This window comes from Sinocyclocheilus grahami, unplaced genomic scaffold (genome assembly GCF_001515645.1).
Source record: "Sinocyclocheilus grahami isolate Dianchi unplaced genomic scaffold, SAMN03320097.WGS_v1.1 scaffold165.1, whole genome shotgun sequence".
In the NCBI taxonomy this organism is placed as follows: domain Eukaryota; kingdom Metazoa; phylum Chordata; class Actinopteri; order Cypriniformes; family Cyprinidae; genus Sinocyclocheilus; species Sinocyclocheilus grahami.
Window position 1 is genome coordinate 95,102 of NW_015505344.1, and position 16,086 is coordinate 111,187.

A 16,086-nucleotide genomic window follows, 5' to 3' on the forward strand; every position below is an offset into this window, starting at 1 on the left:
AATTTTGCAAGTTCTCCCACTTAAAAAGATGAGAGAGGCCTGTAATTTTCATCATAGGTATACCTCAGCTATGAGAGACAAAATGAGAAAAAAAGTCTAGAAAATCACATTGTAGGATTTTTAAAGAATTAATTGGTAAATTCCTCTGTAAAATAAGTATTTGGTCACCTACAAACAAGCAAGCTTTCTGGCTCTCACAGACCTGTAACTTCTTTTTTAAGAGGCTCCTCTGTCCTCCACTGGTTACCTGTATTAATGGCATCTGTTTGAACTCGTTATCAGTATAAAAGACATCTGTCCACAACCTCAAACAGTCACACTCCAAACTCCACTATGGCCAAGACCAAAGAGCTGTCAAAGGACACCAGAAACAAAATTGTAGACTTGCACCAGGCTGGGAAGACTGAATCTGCAATAGGTTAGCAGCTTGGTGTGAAGAAATCAACTGTGGGAGCAATTATTAGAAAATGGAAGACATACAAGACCACTGATAATCTCCCTCGATCTGGGGCTCCACGCACGATCTCACCCCGTGGGGTCAAAATTATCACAAGAACTGTGAGCAAAAATCCCAGAACCACATGGGGGGACCTAGTGAATGACCTGCAGAGAGCTGGGACCAAAGTAACAAAGGCTACCATCAGTAACACACTGCGCTGCCAGGGACTCAAATCCTGCAGTGCCAGACGTGTCCCCCTGTTTAAGCCAGTACATGTCCAGGCCTGTCTGAAGTTTGCTAGAGAGCATTTGGATGATCCAGAAGAGGATTGGGAGAATGTCATATGGTCAGATGAAACCAAAATATAACTTTTTGGTAAAAACTCAACTTGTCGTGTTTGGAGGAGAAAGAATGCTGAGTTGCATCCAAAGAACACCATACCTACTGTGAAGCATGGGGGTGGAAACATCATGCTTTGGGGCTGTTTTTCTGCAAAGGGACCAGGACGACTGATCCGTGTAAATGAAAGAATGAATGGGGCCATGTATCGTGAGATTTTGAGTGAAAACCTCCTTCCATCAGCAAGGGCATTGAAGATGAAACGTGTCTGGGTCTTTCAGCATGACAATGATCCCAAACACACCGCCCGGGCAACGAAGGAGTGGCTTTGTAAGAAGCATTTTAAGGTCCTGGAGGGGCCTAGCCAGTCTCCAGCTCTCAACCCCATAGAAAATCTTTGGAGGGGGTTGAAAATCTGTGTTGCCCAGCGACAGCCCCAAAACATTACTGCTCTAGAGGAGATCTGCATGGAGGAATGGTCCAAATTACCAGCAACAGTGTGTGAAAACCTTGTGAAGACTTACAGAAAACGTTTGACCTCTGTCATTGCCAACAAAGGGTATATAACAAAGTATTGAGATGAAATTTTGTTATTGACCAAATACTTATTTTCCACCATAATTTGCAAATAAATTCTTTAAAAATCCTACAATGTGATTTTCTGGATTTTTTTTCTCATTTTGTCTCTCATAGTTGAAGTATACCTATGATGAAAATTACAGGCCTCTCTCATCTTTTTAAGTGGGAGAACTTGCACAATTGGTGGCTGACTAAATACTTTTTTTCCCCACTGTATGTCTTAAATATATGTTGAACAGTTGTCTATAATAAACCAGATTAGTGCAAAAAATTATTCAAGCGCCTGTCATTCTGATGCAGTTGGCTATAAAAGAATACAGTGCTGTGAAAATGTATTTGCCCCATCTTGATTTCTTTTAGGTATTCAGATGAAATACAACATGAAACAAAGGCAACACATACAGTGTTTATTTATTTCGTTTAATTTACACATAAAAGGTTGTCTGACACCTAACACGCATGTGGAAACTTTGTGAAATATATCATGCCTCGTGATTGCAATCCAAAATAAAGCCTTAAAAAGAACAGAAAGTCTTCATTTCATAAAGTCATTGCATTAAATGTTGCATGCACTGCAAAAAATGAGTATCTTGCTCAGTATTTTTGTCTTGTTTTCCAGTACAAACATCTAAACATCCTTAAATCAATATACATTTACTTGATATGCAGAATGAAGATATGAAGTCTTGTTCTCTAAGAAACTGAACACAAAAAGTGAGTTTATGCTTAAAACAAAAACAAACATCTGTCAATGGGGAATGAAAACATGCTTTCCCTTTGAATTACGTTCATTTTCGGAGCCCATTGGCAAATATTTGTTATTGTTTTATGCATAAATTCATTTCATTTTGATCAATTTCATAGAAAACGACATTTCTCGTCATTTTGCTTCTCAAATAAATGTTTTGATTTAAAGTGACAGCACTTTCTTAATATTAATCAAACAGCAACAACAAAGAAATCACTCACTGCTTTTGATTGAATAGCTTTTGTAACTTTAATAAAGATTCATCTTTAATTTATACAGTCAAATATGCAATGCTGTTTTACATTTCATTACTTTATTCAATTTCTGTACCTAAAAACTAATGTTAGACCTACCTAAAAAAACCTGAAAATCACTGTTTATTTTATTTGTATCTTTAATCTATTGTATTTATTTGTGCTGTTGCTTGTAGTTAGATAGATTATTCTTATTTTCTTTATTTTTATTTGACAGTATAGTTTTTACCTAAACATAGCACACACCGAACCGTACCGAAACCGTGACTCTAAAACCGTGATACAAACCAAACCGTGAGTAAGTTGAACCGTTCCACCCCTAATATATATATGTATGAATATATGAGCAGCATCTCACGAGTAGCAGTGTGATATGGCTGTATATCAGCACGGCTGTGTTTCTGGTGTAGGCACGAGGCTGCAGGTAATCACAGCATGCAATACAACCATATCACACGACTACTCGCATGATATTGCGTTTATGCAACAGTTTTTTCAATAAAAAAAAGCGAGAACAAAGGAATGCCTTTAAAAACCTTCTTTTTTTACGGAACTATTTCCTTCCACCACTGATTCAAATCTCAAGCTGACAGTTCAACAGCTGAGCCCAAGCCTCCGTTACTAATTTGAAAACTAATTTAGAACTTGTAACGACGGTTTAAAATGATGTATTAAAAGCTCACATCTACGAAAACATCGAAGCACATTTTCAAATAGACATTATCTTTATTAACAAACCGCATATTTGAAGTCTAAACAAATCAATTCTCACCTAAAAACTCTTAAAACTACATTCCGTGACACAAAAACAGTATTTATAAAATTATAATAAGTTTGGGTGTCAGCCATGACAGGCTGTGAGAAATACTGCAAACAGAGTGATACAAACGGTGAAACGGTTGGAATGCTGTTATCAGTAGAATATCGCACGGCTGGAAACGGCACTCAGCCAATCAGATTCAAGAACAAGAGAGAACTGTTGTATAAATGTATGTCAACATATATTTCTACTTGCTAGTTTATATGCAACTAAGTGTTGATTATTAAATAAATGTGATTAATTTATTGTTAAATGTTGTTTTTGTTCTTGGTTTTGTTTTCAGTTCAAATTTAAATTTGTATTTATTTATTTATTTTTTTTTTTTTTATGGTGCATCTCTAGGCTTTTTGCCATTCCTTAGGTGTAATTTCCCTACTTCTAACATGAAAAACTAGCAATTTATGAAAAATATTTAGTTTTTCCATGGGAGATTTTAAGGAGTCATGTCAAATGGCTGCTATAGTAGTAACAGAAATGTGGTGTGTAAGCACCATTCAAATCAGGTTTGGCCCAAAAGCAAGATTAAAGAAAAAGCTCAAAGCCTTTGGGAAGGAAGCCTCTTGGACATTTGGCAGAATGACGGCCACAAACTTTACATCCATTCGGCCCCATTCCCTCTGGGGTGTCGTCATGCCAGGTGTCTCTGCAGTGCGCTGGCAGAGTGTGCATGTTACCCATCTCTTTGCGCTTTTCCCCGTCACTCCCAAGCGCCACGTTATGTGACCCGAGAAGCCGGCACACACGATTTATGACTGCGTGTCGGAGTAGCCTGCACCATTAGTGTAATTCTAGGAGTGGAGCCAGTATCCCGTGAATCAATTGCCATGATTGAGTGGGAGATAATTAGCCGGCCCTGATTGCCCACAACAAAGAATAATACTTTCGCCTAAGTACGCAGCACACAAACTACATTTCATGACTCAGTGGAGTTTAATTCGGGAGTGTTTATTGCTCCAAAACCTAGTGAGCTGCCTTTTAACACAGCCTCTAACTGACAAAGAAATTAAGTGAACAATTTTGAACATCGTACACATACATTTTAGGTAAAATGTACTATTTTATGGTAGCACTTTATAGTAAGGTCTCATTTGCTAACATTACTTTATGCTAATAAGAACTAACATTGAACAATATCCTTTTACAGCATTTATTTAGTTATTTATTGTTTATTTTAGATCATAGTGCATTAACAAATGTTAAAGGGATAGTTCACCCAAAAATGAAAAATCTGTCTTTTTCCTCCTCAAACCTGTTTGGAAGTTTGGGAGTTTTTTTTTCTTCTGTTAAACACACACACACAAAAAAAGATATTTTGAAGAATGTGGGTAACCAAATAGCTGCTGGTCCACATATATGAAAAAAATACTATGAAAGTCAGTGGATGCCAGAAACTGTTTGGTTACCCACATTCTTCAAAATATTTTCTTTGTCATTTGTGTGCCACAGAATAAACTCATGCAGGTTTGGAGCAACTTGAGGGTGAGTAAATGGCAGAGTTTTCATTTTTGGGTGAACTATCTCTTTAAAAGATGAGCTTGATTTTATTATTACCAAATGTTGAAATGAACTAAGATTAATAAATGCTGTAGTATCGTTCATGTTAACTAATGTAGTTAACTCATTTGTTACAAATAGAATCTTATTGTAAAATTCATTTTCTTTTTTATGAATGCATTTTGGATCTTTTAAATTTATAAGCCTCCATATATTCTTATCCCAGGTAAAAATGATAAAGGTAAAAAAAAAAAAACCGGACAAAAGGAGAGAAATCTTATAAATATTCTTGTGATTAAAATCAGTCAATATCAATATTTATAAATATTGAATATTGGTCATTTTATCTTATTAATGTATCTATGTATTCATGATTTTCTTTTAAATTTATAAGCCTCCATATATTCTTATCCCAGGTAAAAATGATAAAGGTAAAAAAAAAAAAACCGGACAAAAGGAGAGAAATCTTATAAATATTCTTGTGATTAAAATCAGTCAATATCAATATTTATAAAAAAAGAAAAGAAAAAGATTTAATTAATTAAATACCAACTTGCCCAAAAGTTGCGATAAGTGTGTATTTATTCTTATTTGGAGCTGATTTCTCTCTACTTTTCCTGAGTTCATGATTATTCATTAGCTATTTGTTTTCAAATACTTTATTTCATTTAGCAGATTGCATTTATTAGCAAAACAAAAACAACTTTGCGTTAGACTGATTGAAGCATATTACATGGATGTGCATATCTTTCATTATCGCTCATCCTTCCCTCTACTAGACACACACACACACACACACACACACACACACACATACACACACACTCACTCACTCACTCACATACACTCACATAAACTCACACTCACACTCACACACACAGAAAAAATTCTTCTTTTTCTACTTGAGATTCCTCCTGATGTGGACACATTATTGAACTCCCTTGTCAATGAAAAAAAAAACTAAACAAAACAAACCGAAATTGGCACATTTATTTTGATTCTTCAAATCTAGCGACCGTAAGTAGTTTTGTGGAGGTTGCCTACTCTTCACCGGCTGGCATTTTATGGAGTTTAAAGTGTTATAAAAATGTTCCCACTTTTGTAGAAGTGGTATATTTCTCTCTCATTTTGCTGAATGACAACCTTCGATAAATCTTAGAAATGTCGCTTCCAGTCTGGTTCTTTCCCTGAGACAGACGCTTATGGCATTACTTCCATGAAGCCTGGTCACGCTTTGTTCAGCCAACCTGCAAAGTGGTATATTTCTCTCTCATTTTGCTGAATGACAACCTTCGATAAATCTTAGAAATGTCACTTCCAGTCTGGTTCTTTCCCTGAGACAGACGCTTATGGCATTACTTCCATGAAGCCTGGTCACGCTTTGTTCAGCCAACCTGCTTCCAGGTGTTTTTCTTAAAAGCATGTATTTGAGCAGATGAGAATGAACAGACTGCACGGCTGAATGGCTAGTAACATAATGCAACGCATTATTACAAGGCCATCAGCAGTCGTTGCCATCATGTCTTCAGTGGTGTGTATAATTCACAAAATGCTTCATAAATGGGGCTGAATCAGTTCACGTGTTCAGAGCCCTGCTGCGGTGCTGCTCGTTGGGCTGCATCTTTATAATATTTACTTTATTATAACGTATGAGTCACTTATAGCATGATACTTTATGGAGCTTTTCATGCAGTATTGTTATCATTAATAAAACATATTTTTGTTTAATTAAATAATAAAAACACACTAAAATACTTTTTTTGGATACTTTTCAAGTTTTGGGTATGTGATGTATTGTAAAACTTGGAACATAAAGACTTAAAAACACATCAGTGTACTGAGAAATTTGACATTGTTCAACATTTTTGAATTTCAGTTAGTGTATTAACTTTAAATTTACTTTAAAAATGTAATGCTTAAATTTTAGTTCTAAAATACTATAAAACTAAAATTAAAATAACTAATAGATTATAAGCAAAAGAAAATTATACAAAAAAAAATTAAAGAGAAAAATAGAAATAAATACTAAATCAAACATTCTTAAAAGCTTAAAACGTTAGTGTATTTTTCTTTTAATTTTACAAAAAGAGCAACTAGTACTGTAAATATACACCGATACTAAAAAAAATTTCTGCCGCTACCGATTATTCAGAATGAAATCTGCCTATACCGATAGCTAAATCTCTCCCAGCTAATGCTGTAACTATACAGGGAAGCTTCTCATTTGGTACATTACTATAATATTAGAGGGTAAAATGAACAAGACCAAACTATTATATTCAACTGAGAGTGAACAAATGATGACAGATTTTTCATTTTTGGGTAACCTATCCCTTTAAGTACAGTTCAGCTTTGACATTTCTCTATATGCAGCAGTCAAATTAAATAATTCTGATGAATTTCAGCGAGCAAACTGGAGTTGTGCCAAGGGAATATATGAGGGGGGTTCCCTCACCATTTCCATGTTCGAGTGCTGTAAATCCACCCGCAGGCGTCCTTAATTTTACTACAGGAGGTCTTAAAACCCTCATTAACATTCATGTTATGCCTCCCGCATTCTCCACCAAAAATAATAATGCGTATCAGCCCGGTTCACCCTGTAAGTCGCTGCTTGATTTGAAATGTCTCCTGCATGTATGTTATCTTTTAGCCTTGATCCAGATGAGTGGCATTGAACATAATACAGCGTGACACAAGATGTGGGATGCACCAAACCATCTTTTTCATCTGTAGTATTGTTATTTTGAAATATTAATCCGGTGTTAATTGAACTTGCCAGCAAAATCTCAAGCTAAAAAATCATTCATTTCATCTTTAGATCATGACTTTCTCTCTATGTGTAGGTGCATAAATGTGCCACACACATACTGTAATCTTTATTTTATTGTATGGTATCTGTGATTATTGCATTTGTTGTACAGTCACTCAGAAAAGCTTTTGGAGGTCATCACAGTTTCCCCTTTTGATTACTCAAACACTCAAGAGATGCAAACCGGGACTAAATATAAATCAAAGTCTCGAACAAACGAATAATTAAAATTCGAAGGGAATCAATCATTTCCCAAATCCCATCTGAATGAAATAGTCTCGTGTGTTCCTGAAAATATGAAAAACCAAACAATCATGGAGCTTCACTGTGTTGAAAATATGCCAAACGTTTTCACAGGGGTCTTTCAAAGGGGATTTACTTGATTTGAAATATTTGTCATTATTACATTTGAGATGACTGCTGTCATGCCATCAAACTCATTTCTTCACATGTGCACCTTCTGAGGAATTTCTGCTGGTGAAATTCATTGCATTCATTTGTTATGTACTTATTAGCAGACTGACGTGGAATCTACACCCATAGATTTTCATTCAATTTGAATGCCATCATTCATAAAGTTATAAACATCTCAGTCCCTTTTGTTATGTTACGCATACAATGGGATCCACAAGTGAAAAAGCTTCCATTTGTATTTTTAATTTTACGTCTACACATTTTTAGTTAATTTGTTCATTTTGTGCAATTAATTATGAAAAATTAATATTTAAAGCAAGATGGTGGTATTGTAGGCCTGAAAGCGGGCTTGTGTAAAACGTGGGCTCTGGATCCTTTCTTAACAGTTCTGATCCAGGTTGAACTGATGAAAAGACCCATATAATGTAATTGCGTTTAGAAAGGAGCGACACGCCAAGTCCGCACTGCCGAGAGACCAGCTCGTCCTCCGGGCGTCTGCCGCTGCATCACTGCTTACCTGTTTTATCATAATTGTTTTGGCATCTTTGAAACAGGGATTAATGTAGGCACAGTTCACTGAGCCGCTGCTCTGCAAAAAAACCTATTTATCACCGTCTTTTCTTTTCGTGGGGCCGCCTCGGAAGCTCCGATTGCAAAAGTGGCTTTGTGTTCATTTGACTGGCCTCAATAAATCAACAATTCTGAGTCGAAAGGCTTCAGAGGAAACGGAAGAGTCAAGTCGCTTTCTTTAATGGCTTCAAAACAAAAATGAAGGCGAATGAACACAGCCTGATGTTCATCTCCATATCGGTTTTCGTGCGTACAGCAGCCCAGCTATTGCGTTTTTAATTAGACCACATGGGCACACACTCATGCATTTTATTTTTTTAATTATGATTATTTTATTATCTTATTTTAATCTAATGATGTCCTGCGACTTGTGCCAGGGGAACTGAAAACCCCTTAACAAACAATCGCAGCCTGGCGGGATGCTTCCTGTGTGGCCAGTTTTAACTTTTGATGTCATCAGCGTCTGGAATGACTCAGTCCGTGTGAGTGATGGAGCTCATTTTTTAATTTTTTCTATCAAACGCCAACACAGTTTATGAGTCTAATCTAATCTGCCAACAGACTCTTCTGTGTGATAGATCTCCTCTCTCTGTCTCTTTCTGTGAAATTATGCAATGATTAATCTTTAGAGGATATCAGGATGACGGGACAAAATTGTGCTGTTGAAAACAGTTACCACACAGCATCTTTGAAGTGTGGATACTTACCTTAATTATGTTTGCTGGGGTTTCATCAATTCCTGATGGAAAATCACTGGCATTTTCTGGGCTTTTATGGAAACTTGGAGCTCTTGCTGGTGCATGTCTGATCTTACATTGACGTGGTTCAGTTTTTTCAGTTTCATTGTTTCAAAAAAAATAAATAAAAAATTGACCAATGTACTGTATGCAGCATTTAAATACGGCATATTTGCATACATTTTCTTTTCTTTAAATTAGGTCCAAAAGTCTGCGAACATATTGAGAATCTGTGTCAGAATCTAATGCAGACCTGCAATTCATGGAAATAGATTTAGGATTTTGCTAAAAAAATATATATTTGTTTGTATATATTTAATATAATATATTTGGCTTGTTTATTAAATATTTTGGTGAATTTTTTTATGTGCACCTGTGGGTTCAATATAATGTTGATATATAGTGGGGTCCAAAGATCTTTGAAAAAATGCTTCTATTTTGGATTTTTCATATTTTATTTGTACATTTTTCAATTCCAAATGATTAATCTTTAGAGGATATCAGGATGACGGGACAAAATTGTGCTGTTGAAAACAGTTACCACACAGCATCTTTGAAGTGTGGATACTTACCTTAATTATGTTTGCTGGGGTTTCATCAATTCCTGATGGAAAATCACTGGCATTTTCTGGGCTTTTATGGAAACTTGGAGCTCTTGCTGGTGCATGTCTGATCTTACATTGACGTGGTTCAGTTTTTTCAGTTTCATTGTTTAAAAAAAAATAAATAAAAAATTGACCAATGTACTGTATGCAGCATTTAAATACGGCATATTTGCATACATTTTATTTTCTTTAAATTAGGTCCAAAAGTCTGCGAACATATTGAGAATCTGTGTCAGAATCTAATGCAGACCTGCAATTCATGGAAATAGATTTAGGATTTTGCTAAAAAATATATATTTGTTTGTATATATTTAATATAATATATTTGGCTTGTTTATTAAATATTTTGGTGAATTTTTTTATGTGCACCTGTGGGTTCAATATAATGTTGATATATAGTGGGGTCCAAAGATCTTTGAAAAAATGCTTCTATTTTGGATTTTTCATATTTTATTTGTACATTTTTCAATTCCAATTTTTACTGAATTTAATGCTAATAAAAAATAAAAAATTAAAAAAAAAATATATATATATATAGTCTCTTATGCTGTATTTAGCTGACAGAAACTTGTTAAAAACAGTAATAATGTGAAATATTAGTACAATCTAAAATAACTTTTCTCTATTGTAAGATATTTTAAAATGTAATTTATTCCTGTGATGCAAAGCTGAATTTTCAGCATCATTGCTCCAGTCTTCAGTGTCACATGATTCTTCAGAAATCATTCTAATATGCTGATTTAGTGCTCAAGAATTTTTTTTTTCTTATTAATCAATTTGGAAAAGTTTGTGCTACTTAAAAATTTAGTGGAAATCAGTATTCTTTTATAAATTAAAAGAACAGCATATATTTGAAATAGAAATATTGCATACCATTAAAAATGTTTTTTTTCCTGTCATTTTGGTCAGTTTAAAGGCAGGGTAGGTGATTTGGTTCAAAAACATGTTTTGTTATGCTGGTTGAAAGTCTCTTCACATTCTGATCTCTTCACAATCACTAAGTTAACTGGTCTAAATTTGTTTATATTTATTTATATAGTCTTTGGAAGGCCTAGGACCATAAAATGTTCATCCAATCATATCCATTGATCCAAGGGCTATGATTCTGGCTGAATAAATGTTATGTTTTTTTCTTTCTAAACTTTTAAACATTTGAACAGTAGTGTGTAATATATTTTCTATTTCTGTTTTAATTTATCAAAATTCCTTTGTACCAAAGCTCAGATGTTCCTGCTTTCAGTGAAGCACAAAATGCTTTTTAGATCATTCTCAGATCATGCTGAAGAACATGATTATCTGGTCTTTACAAGCTTTTGTTTTGATCCATCAGTCTGCTTTAGGGTGATGTTTAGTACCTGAGCTAATGTAGTTCACCGGTGCAGATGATTTGTGTTTAGCTCTTTTATAGAGGAGAATAGACAGCAGATGCCAGAAGTTTAGTTGGACCTGGTTGTTGTTAATTAATCTCAGGTGAACTGCAGGAACGCTGTTATACTCCTAAGAGTGTGTAGACACTGCGTCAGCTCAATGAAGGCAAACTTTCTCCTGCCAGTGTGTTTCGGTCAGTGTGAAAGACGGGCTTCAGACACACAGATGCTGCTGTGATTGGTGCTGGTATGTTCTACACTGACAGTAATGGGCAAATAAAAATGTCCAACATTGTAAGCGGGAGGTGAAGAGCTCTTTAGTGCCTCAGAGTGCAATGTTGTAAAAGATTATCTGCTGGTTTTATCTCCACAGCTTCCAATCCAATTCCACTCAGTAGAGGAGAAAACTGAAGTGGAAAGAACTTTGAGATTTTCTGGTTTTAAATGGATAGTCGACTAGTGTATGTGTATATATATTTTGAATTTGGATATATATATATATATACACACACACACACACACACACACTGTATATAGGTATATATACAGTATATATGTTTTTGGAAGTCTCTTTTGCTCACCAAGACTCCATTTGTTTGATGTCAGTGAAATGTTATTACAGTTGAAAATTCAGCTTTGCCATCACAGAAATAAATTACATTTTAAAATATATTACAATAGAAAGCAGTCATTACTTCAATCTTCAGTGTAACATGATCCTTCATTTCTTAATATATTGTTATTATTGCTATTTACTATGTGTTCCGTTTAATTTAATTTATTTATTTGTAGCAAAAAACATAGACTCATACATTTTTACCATGATTTACAGAAAACGCTCACTAATGTCATTCAGTGTAGGAATAGTTGATATAACAAAAAATATTGTCAAGAATATTTAGAATTATTATTAGATGACATTAAAAGACTCAATTTAAGGATCACATTGCAGCCCCAAAATGTTAATTAATTGTCATTTTTAAATCTTTACCAATCTTTGCCACTATCATTCAAACCACTAGGTTTGTCCCATTTGTCTTAAATAATTTAAAATATTATAAAACATTTTGTATGATTTCTTTTATATATTTTAATAAGTACAGGTCGGGGTATGTTGTTCACTTTTACATAAATATATCTGTTACACCAAATAACGATGGAGCACTATTTCACCGATATGATTTTTTACATTTTATTTGAAACATTGAAGTTGAAGTTATTTTGCTATATTAATTATTTTGACTGAGGAAACGGTTTGTGTTAAAATGGACTGTTTTCCTTCCAAGATTTCAATATTCACAAAGCTTTACTAAACTGCTGCAGTTTTCATTGAGAACTGATATTTTAATCCATCTCATCTCTCCAACAGGTCCCGTGACCAATGCTGTTATCATACCAGCACCTGCCAACATGTTCCTTGCTGACAGTCATCCAGCCGTCCCACTGCCACGGTTCAGTCGCCACCTGAACCCCTCTGAGCAGGGTGACGGCACGGGCTCCGGAGGCATGTGTCTGAGACTGCGAGCCAACACACAGGTAACATCTGAAACATCGCTTACGATTTAAAGGGCACATATCATGGAAAATAGGATAAGGTCCACTGAGAATTTTTATGAGATGTCACAATTGCTCATTTAGAGCAACAGTGTTGCATTTACTTATCAATTCATATTTGGTATGCAGCTACTTGGCCTTCCCTGAGAAATGCAAAAGGTCACATGCAAAGGTTTAGCCAAAGCCAGAGGTCATTTACATATAAATGTCTTAAAAGATGCGGAAGCAAAAAACATTCTTATTTAAAAAAAGCTATGCTTCTATAAATCTGACATAATGAGGGACTTGCTGTATACTAGGACTGAACAATATAGCCAGAATATTTGATAGTATATAATATATTATTTATCTATGTTTTCAGTCATTTGATGTTTTTTTATATGTATATTGATATTGTCTATTTTAATCGTTTCAAAGGATTATTCTTTCTCTGGTTTTGTTCTTTAAATGCACATTACGAAGTATAAGTAAATAAGGATGTTTCTTGCACTTTTACTCACTTAATAAGCACAGGAAGATTTTAACATTATATTTGATCATTTACAGTTATGTGCGTAATTGTAATTCTTGAAACGTAATTGTTTTCTTGAAGCAGTTTGAAATGATTTACAGAAATTAGCATAAACATGTTTTTGCTACAAAATTTTTAACCAGAAACGGAATGTATCAGTTTCTTTCTTTCCAAACTTTTCAATGGTAGTGTATAACATATCTTCTATTATATATGTGACCCTGGAGCAAAAAACTAGTCATAAGTAGCACGGGGATATTTGTAGCAATAGCCAAAAATACATTGTATGAGTCAAAATTATAAATTTTTCTTTTATGCCAAAATTCATTAGGACATTTAGTAAAGATCATGTTCCATGAAGATATTTAGTAAATTTCCTACCGTAAATATAAAAAAAAAATGCATTTTTGATTAGTAATATGCATTGCTAAGGACTTCAGATTCCAGATTTTCAAATAGTTGTATCTCAGCCCAAATATTGTCCTGTCCTAACAAACCTTACATCAATAGAAAACTTATTTATTCAGCTTTCAGATGGTGTATAAATCTCAATTTCGAAAAATTGACACTTCTGACTGGTTTTGTCGTCCAGGGTCACATATCGTTACCGTGAAATAAAATTACTCATATTGTGATATAAAATTTTGGTCATACCGCCCACCCTTAGCATCATGGGTAATGTAGTTTTTCACAAGGGATTGAGCTGTTAAATATGATTATTTAAAACAGAGGTTGATGATGGCCTCAACAGAAGAGTATACCATTGATTAACAGCCTCAGAGCTCACAGTAGGTCTGTCTGTCTTTAAATGTTTTTCAGTTATTATTCAAAATCAATTTCTCTATTGAGAAAATGAAAGGCACTTTTACTTCCAAAACCCGACTGTTGCACATCTATATAAAATGAAAATTTGTTTTCTACATGCATGCTATTTACTCAGTATGTCATAACTCATCATAACCTAGATGTTGCTAAATACATCTTATAAATAAATAAATAATATTGACAACAAAATCATTGCAAATCCATCATGAATATCCAGCCATCCTCAAATGCATAATCAGGTGGTTGTTCTTTTCCTTTAATGCAGATGTTGACACTTGTATAAGGTGTCACTGCTGCATGTTGGTGATACGATTAGGTCAAAGGTGTTTAATGCAAGTTGCACATATGGATCTTCCTCCTCACCAACAGCAGAGTTCAAACGTGATGAATGTTTACAGCCGTTAGCAGCTTGACCGTAATTCCCTCTGTCAAAATCAATTACAGACCTAAAAATGAAATGCTTATAAAGTCTTACATTTGCCCACCACCTGCTCAGTGGGTCCAACCTTTTTTTTTTTAAATCTTTCCTTCTTTCTGCATATCTGCTGTTTTCCTCTTCCTCCCCCTCCCCCTTAGCTTATTTACAGAGCGGCTAATCTTCCAGCCTCTGGGAGAGCACATGCTATCTGGAAAACACCCTTCTTTCACCTCTGCACAGTGAGAGGGATCCTAAAACAAATGTTTTGATAAGTGCATTAATACTTCTACCAGGAAGCAAAAATAACTGCGACCCAGAGGCTGCACCCAACATCACACATTCGGCATGATTGGCATTCCACACGGCGTGTAAATTAAAGCTGCTCTGAGAAAATTAATTTCTCTTACGGAATTGTTTCTGTTATTCGCTTGGAAGGTGAAGCGACGACCCCGCTGGGAGGGGTACACTGCGAAATCCGGCCTGAATTGAACCGCTCGACACTCTAAATAATCGCGACTCAAGGGGGAAGTCTATTAGCAGCCTGGCTGACTCTATTCAGATGGAGGTCAGCGGTAAGATGGGTTTCCATCAGACCTGTTGCCATCCTGGAGGAGCTCAGGTCTGCTCCGCTCTGTGCTAATGGAGTGGAGCTTGAGGACAGTGGGTTACGGCCCTTAACTTTGCATAAAGATATGAAAGCTCTTATTTGGCCCTGAATTTGGCAGCTCATGGTGGTGGGCTAAAGGTTGCTGCCAGAGCTGCAGAGGTCGATCGCTCAGCTTTCATAGCTAATTCTGAAGCAGTTTTTTATTAAGCTTAATCGTCTGCGATATTTGCCAGCTGTTTATTTATCCGGAAAACGTTTAATTTTAATTTGGCATTTGTGTTATTTTGCATTGGTAACAAGCTTCCACAAGCTTTCCTGGTTGTGGTTGCCAGATTTCAAGAGTTTAAATCTTACGTCCTGTGGTTTACTTGATGTTTCCATCCTGGCAACCTTGCACATGCGCTCTCTCTGTATTACAATAAAAATGCTTATGAGCTGAAAACACAGAGAAAAAATGTACGAGTTTAGCGATATCATTCTGTGGTGGAAAAGGTGCTAGTGGAAATTACATTAACATTTTCAAAAATAAAATGGTAGACTAATTTTACAGATTTATGTGCACTTTATGTGTCCTACTTTTAATAAAACTTGTTCTTAATTTTGATCAAAAGAATTGTTGTGAGGGAAATTATGTTACAGTTCTGGGACAAAATTTATCATTTTAACACAATAAATATGAAAATGGTTTATTTCACTTGTACTTTATATTACATTTCATTTATGTATGTGCTGCTTAATGTTTTTAAGGAAACCGTGATTCATTTTTTCAAGATTATTGAAAAGAACAGCTTTTATTTGAAACCGCAATTTTTTTGTTACATTATAAATGTCTTTACTGTCACTTTTGATCAGTTTATTTTGCCCTTTCTTTATAGTATTAATATTATTTATTGGTTAAAAGGTCTTTATTTAAAATAAAAACAAAAAAACAAAATCGTGCTGAGCACATACTTTTGAATGGTAGTGTAAGAAAAGCCTCCACATTAAGGAAATTAT

General features: G+C 34.9%; 1 protein-coding gene across 1 annotated transcript in view; it reads left to right on the forward strand.

The window, feature by feature from the left end:
• wdr18 (WD repeat domain 18) overlaps positions 1 to 16,086 on the forward strand; it is a 65,246-nt gene that overhangs the window by 48,472 nt on the left and 688 nt on the right. Inside the window, exon 8 of the mRNA XM_016282721.1 lies at positions 12,545 to 12,711. Coding sequence (XP_016138207.1) covers positions 12,545 to 12,711 — 167 coding nt within the window. The remainder of the gene's footprint in view (positions 1 to 12,544; positions 12,712 to 16,086) is intronic.